Raw genomic sequence first — 7,053 nt, forward strand, 5'->3', positions numbered from 1 at the left:
TGCAAATACAGACTACCTCCTGGACTGAGTTTATATGCCCTAAACACAGCCCTAAACATCCAGGTTAAGTGACTTCCCCCCACAGCTGCCAGAGATATTCTCTCTTAAGCTGGCTGGCTGCCCACTAGAGCATCTTACAGCTGCTATGCTAAGAATTACAGTATAGCCCTGTTCCCTGGTACTATTATAGCTTTGGAGTGAGCACTCTGCTGTCCCAAGCAGTCTCTTCTGCCCTACTGTACTACTTCAGAGCAGTGAACTCTGCAGTAAGCACTTCAAGCCTAATGTACCCAGGCAGCCTGTTCTTCTGCTCCTCTTAATGGGCAGACTATCCCACCTGGAGTTCTGCCTACTGTTGGTGTTCCTTAAAGTAACAGGGAGCTTTGGGTTCCCTGTTATACCCTGTCAAAATTAATTTAGCTAAGTATTCAAAATTACTTTTGTAGAAAACATTAATCCAAGTACTAATTAATTTAATTACTTAATATAAATACTAATTAATTTAAATTCCTTCTTTCATTCCTTGGAGATTTCAGGACAGTAGAGACTCTCTATGCCTGAAGAAAGGTGATTACACCTGGAAGCCTGCAAAGAACTTTTTTCCAATTACTCAGTTGGTCTAATAAAAGATATCACATCCATCAAAGAACCCTGCCTGCCTTAATCTAAGTAAGCGCTCTTACTGGACTCACTGGTGAATTATTTTGCCATTGTAGTCTTTACTTATCCCCTTTAGTTTTGTACAGGATATCCCAAATAACATACCCTCTTTGGCCACAATGCTATCAGCCCCACTTAAAACAAAGTGAAAGAGCAAATTAGTGTGGAATATTTGTTGTTTGTGCTAATATTGCACACTGCCTGTTTAACACTATTCATATTATAGGCAGGTAACTTTCTGATGCATTTATTCTCTTACTAAATTAGATTTTTAAAAACCTGGCAGATATTTACACTGCTGCAGATTTTGTCACTGGCTTGTACAAACAAAAAACATTTCACTATATTATCTGTATTACCACAGCACCTAAGAGCTGTAGTTACAGACCAGGACCTCGCTGTGCTAGAACAGATAAGAAAGCCAATCCCTGACCAAAAGACCTTACATCATAAAGTATAACTTTGCCTACTTTGCACTCTTTGATGAAAGAAAGAAAATAAAAGTGTTGTTAAGCTATTTTAAACACATTACTCCATTGATCCTCACTCAAAACGACAGAATTATAATTAGCAACTGGTTCACCAAAATGATTATTTTCTATTTTTCTCTTGAAAGAACTACAGTAGATAGTTAATCACATTAATCATTAGAAATTTTATACAAAGAGAATTATAAGCCCCATGCCCTATGGTTTCAGAATCAGCATGAATCAAGAGCAACTCCTGTGAATAATCTTTGATAACTTGGCCTAAACATTTTTCAACTACTTTTACAGTCAAATGAAATAACCTTCAGATGTATTTCATTTTCCTCAGTTTACACATATCGAATGCTGAGTTTTGCTCTTTAATCTTGTTATAATTGATTTCAAGCTCAATGAACACTGAAGATAGAGCTGAACATGATGATAGGTTTTTAATTTTGTATGTGCTATTCATGAACACATTTTTCATTATTCAATTAGCTTTATAGATCCTTGAATATTTCTGAAAATGGCATGTCCAACTATGTTTTTTTCAGGCAATTATTTTAATATTTCAGTTGTAACTGAAAAACCATCTGTTTCAGAGACTGATGTCTCAAATTATGCACAGTTAGGAAATATGTGCATCTATAAAAAGAGATCAGGACTAGGTACAAGAGGGAAGGTAGATCAGAAGCCCACAAGAAGGGGAATGTTAGTCAAAGATTGGGATGCAGAGTGGAATGGATCTAAAAAAAAGAAAAAAGGAAAGCAAGAAGTAAAAAAATTAAAGTAATATTCAGGGGAAAAAAGCAAGGTTAGAAAGATTTCTTTTTAAAGCAAAACCTTAAAAGCAGATGGGCTCAGATACTGCTTTGGCTGAAAGGGGAAGGCAAAAATACAGAAAGAGAAAAGAAAAGGAAGGAAAGTATAATGCAAAAGCAGTAAGTGTTTATTTTGTGTATTTCTCACAAAGGTTGCTTTACTTAACACTTTGACTCTATGAATTAAGAGTTATTTGGCTGCTTCTCATTAAAATAATTAATAATTTCTTCTCTTTTTGCACCATCTGGACACACATGTCTACATATACTGAAGTATAAGAGTGATGTTGTAGCTGAGATGGTCCAGAAATTATGCAACAGGCAAGGATTTCTTAGGGTGATAACTACATAGTTGGTCCAATATAAGGTATCACCCTAAGAAATCCTTGCCTCTCACACATATATTAAAGGAATAAATACAGTTCAGCAGGCCTATAAACACAAAGTTGACAGATGTGGTGGGTTAAGAGAACATTAATGTTCCATGAATTTAATGAAATCTAGCAGTGATAGTCCTCACAATCTTTCTTAATACATTCCGAGCACGTCTACATATTCATTAACGCAGTGATTACTGCACATTTATTTAGTACTTTTATTATGAAGTACTAAAATGAGCAGTAACCAGAGTTGCTGTGCAGCACCAGCAAATGCCTTTTTTAGTGATGCTACTGCACAGTAGCCTAATAATACTGCGTAATGGCATATTAGCACCGTTTGTGCTGTGACATGCTACTGAGTAGTATCATTAGGCTACTGCACAGTTAACGTCTAGTGTAGATGCACCCTTCATCTCCCTTCCAAATTCTTTCATTCCTTTAGTACAAATACAACAGAACAATACAATATGCCAAACTTATGAAAAATGCAGAGAAATGGTCAACAATGTTAGTCTGCAATCAGGCAAGAAGTAGGACTGGGTGGCACTAGAGACTAACTGGTTCAGAGAGGCATGAGCTTTCAAAGGCAACAACCTACTCTTGTCATATGCTTCATAGAATAGCGTAGCTTCCTGCCTCTCTGAACCGGTTGGTGTCTAAGGTGCCACCCTGCCATACCTTCTGCATGAAAAATGGAGTACCCTGTGATATAAAATAAGACCACCTGCTTTGCCATTGAGGACTTGTAGACCCAGGGCTAGAGGCTGAGCAGGCTTATTATAGTGGTGACCCGTGATCACCATGCCACAGCACTATCAAAAGATATACGTGGCCTTTCAGGAGGGAAAGCATATTCCCTCCTGTTAAGTGTTCTGAACTGTCCCACAACGCCCAGAGATAAACTCAGAATCCCTCCAAACTTGACGAGGTGAAAAAACCCAACAAAGAAAGACAAAGCATCGGGAGCCGATGAAATCCCCAGTGAAATCTTCAAGCAAGGGGGAGCGGAGCTCATTTCACAGCTCCATGCCCTCATCTTAAGGATCTGGAATGATAAGAAAATCCCAGATGACCTCAGGGAGAGCACGATCGTGACAATCTTCAAAACAGGAGACAAGTCCAAATGCGGAAATTATAGAGGGATCACTTTGCTGTCCAACACAAAAAAGATCATTGAGAGAATGCAACCCAATTAGTGAGTGAAAATACAGAACACCACTAAAACAGAAGAATATAGTAGCATTACATGACCACAGCTACATTTTCACTGACTGATCAACGATCCAGAAATTACAATACTGTTGTTCAGCAGTTTCTGGGAGCTCACTTTTAGAGATTAACTCCCTTTGGCTTTCAATATGCACCTTGCATTCAAAATAAATATAGTAATTGTGAAATGGTCTCTCTTTTCACAGGGTTCAAATGTCTTATAGGTGCAAAAAATATGCAGTTAGTTAAAAGAGTACTTCACTAATGAATTTAAGATCTGCTAGTAGGTGTGCTTAGTCCCAAGCCAGACTCTCTGAGTTTATAGTATGTACTTCAAAATCATTTTATTTGACTGAGGAAAAGGTCAAACCACTTGGACCATGAATAAGAAGAGACAGTAAGACTTCACTTGCCCATTTCCATGACTCTTGTAGATATTATACTGTCAAGAAGCTTTAGAAAAGGAAAACTAAAGAAAATCTTACCTTGCATTGTTGTTTTTGTGGGTTCTGAAAACAGGGGAATGAGCAAGAGGTAAATGAGGTAGACAAATGACAGCCCATTGTAACGGAACGCACATGCTGTAGAGAGGGGAAGAAAAGAGCATATTTGTTAATCCAGGTACTATGAAAAGGGAACACTTGAGCTTCATGCCACAATGCATTTACCACATAGGCTACATATCTGACAGCTGCTTCTGGCCACTGTACACCTTCACAGGAAGTAACCTGAATCACTAGGTGCACATTTCCTATAGAACAGGGGTTGGCAACCTATAACCCATGGTCAGATCTAGACTGCAGAATCAATGGAACTGTACCACAGTAGGGGGCTGCAGGTATTCTCCCTGTGCCATTGCAGGGAAAAATGGTGGGAGCAATTGGATCCTAGCACTTGCCTTTGTGCCTGCCTCTAACCTGCGGTGTGTCATTCTGCCCTGCAGCTGGAACAGGGTTGCCTATCCCTGCTACAGAATGTTTCAGGATTCAATTTACTAAGGAAGTGAAATTCAAAACATGCCAACAGTCATACATTTCACTTGAGAGGAAAGGTGGTCTTGGAGGGAGGGTGGGTGGAAGAGAAAGCAGATCTAGGTTCTGTTCTCAGCAGCACCTCAAGCTTCTTGCATGACCTTGGGCAACTAGTCTTGTATCTGTCTATCCCATTTTCCTAATCTAAAAACCAAAACATTAACATCTACCTACAGACATAAGATGTTTAAACAGTAATACTTGAAAACCATTCTGATATTTTTATACGAAAGCACATACAAATTCATATTATTAGGCTTAGGATACAGAATGACCTGGATAGACTAGAGAAGTGGTCTGCAATTAATCTGAGATGTTTCAACGAGGACCAGTGCACTTGGGAAGGAACAACTTCATACACAAATACAGACTGGGGAAAGACTCACTAGGTTGCAGTACTGCAGAGAAGGACCTGGGGTGTTACAGTGAATCATAGGCTGAATATGAGCCCACAGTGTACTCTTGTTACAAAGAGCAACAGTGTACTGGGTTATATTAACAAGACTGTCACTTGCAAATCAACAGAAACGATCCTTCTGTTCTGTTCAGCACAGGTGAGGCCTCAACAGGAATACTGTGTCCAGTTTTTGGGCCCCACATTTCAAGATGGATGTTGACAGGTTGGCAAGAGTCCAACTCAAAGTAACACAAACGGTTAGGGGCCTGGCAAGCAATACTTATGAGGAAAGGCAGAAAGGAGGTAGGGTTATTTAGTCTGAGGAAGAGAAGACTGAGGGGGATTTGATAACAGTCTTCAAATACTTTAAGGTGGTTACAGAGAGAATGAAGATGGGCTTTTCTTCATGACCAGGGGGAAATCACTATAAGCAATCGTTTCAAGCTGCAGCAGAGTAAATTTAGGTTAGAGATTAGGAAGAACTTTCTGACTATGGGGGTGGTCAAGAACTAGAATAGACTACCTAGAGAAACTGTGCAATCTCCATCCTTGGATGTTTTCAAGAGCAGATTAGGCAGACACTTGGTTGGGATGGTTTAATCAGGGATGATTCTTCCTTGAGCAGGGTACTGGACTAAATGACTTTGTGAGGTCCTTCCAGCCCTACATTCTTATGATCTTATTATTACAGTTAAAGTTCTACTCAATTTGTGATACCACAGATTTTGCAGAAAAAATGTGAAATATGGGATTGTCTACAAAATCAACCAAAAAATATAAAAAAACTTAAAAAAAATAAAATACTGGGCTGCTGCTGTGACCCAGCCGCACAGCCTACCCTGGGGGAAGGCAATGGTTGGAGGGGAAACATGAAGGGCAGAAGATGCTTGACCCAGCGCTACTCCACCTGGCTCCAGCTATACACAAGATGGCAGCTACCCCCTCCCCCTTCCTTACCCTGCCAGGACATAGGCACCCACCTTAACGGATTGTTATTATTAAGGTAAGAGGAAATTAATATTTCTAAACTTTTTTGTACAACTCTACATATAATTTACTTTGTTGTATATTGTGTATAAGCACATCCAGGAAACATCTGTGGAATCAGCTATTTATACCGCAACCAACACATGACACCACAAGCGACACATGTTTAGTTTCTCCATGATTTAATTAGACCACTAATCATAGTTACTGATCATCAAGGAAATGTGATGATGTATACATGCCTGACAATGCATCAGAAAGGGATATACAAGAGTAGGTAATTAGCTCTCAATTTGTAACTAAGGACCTGGTTAGACACAACCGCCAGAGGACTGCAGCTTAGGCAGAAAGGGGCAGCAGGTTGTGAATATGGAAGGAGCTGCAAAAAGACTTCACATTATTCACTCTACAGCATCTCCCAAGTCAGTTACTCTGGAGAGAGAGGCTGAGAAACAGGAAAGGTAGAAAACAGCCCAGAGCACTGATGAAGAATTAAAAAGAATCACTACCTGTCTACAGGGCTTCTGAGCTGAAACACAGATGACAGGGTAGGCCAGAGTTCCCCTGTCTCCACTATTATCTTTTTGGAGTGAAACCAGTAACTTTAAAAATAAAGGACAACCAAACCTCAGGTCTGAGAAGCTGAGCATGTAGTCCTCTGGGCTTTGAGGCCACTCCCAAGAAAGGTGAGACCCAACTAAATAGGCAAGAGTAGGGGTGATGAAAAGGACTCCCATACCAGTCCTGACCATGTGGGGATGTTAGGGCCTTGTTACACATTACATTGTGATCTGCACATAATGATCTGGTCAGTGCTAGCTCAAACCTTTGGAGCAGTCACATTCAGGCCAGCAGGGGCCTGGAGGACTGAAAGGTAAAAATCCAGCCCCTCCCCCCCCTTCCCATTCCAAGCCTCCTCCTGCCCCCTGGTCCCAGGGGATCCTCCAGTCTGTACCCCTGCCCCCTGCAGCTCCCAGGCTCCCCGCTACCCCTTGGGGTTCCCCCCTGCCTCCCCTGCCCCGCTGCCTCTGGGGCATTACTTACTTGGGCTGCCTATGCTGTCTGTCCTAGGGAAGCTGGCAGGAAAAAGTTAACCTGTCT

The 7,053-nt window shown here is 40.7% G+C and overlaps 1 protein-coding gene across 1 annotated transcript in view; it reads right to left on the minus strand.

Annotated features, from left to right (window-relative positions):
* The window catches only part of LOC102376224 (piezo-type mechanosensitive ion channel component 2-like), a 518,739-nt gene that overhangs the window by 411,211 nt on the left and 100,475 nt on the right, over positions 1 to 7,053 (minus strand). Inside the window, 1 exon segment of the mRNA XM_025212438.1 lies at positions 4,023 to 4,118. Within this exon segment, the coding sequence (XP_025068223.1) occupies positions 4,023 to 4,118 (96 nt within the window).

This window comes from Alligator sinensis, unplaced genomic scaffold (assembly GCF_000455745.1).
Source record: "Alligator sinensis unplaced genomic scaffold, ASM45574v1 scaffold480_1, whole genome shotgun sequence".
Taxonomy (NCBI): Eukaryota; Metazoa; Chordata; order Crocodylia; family Alligatoridae; genus Alligator; species Alligator sinensis.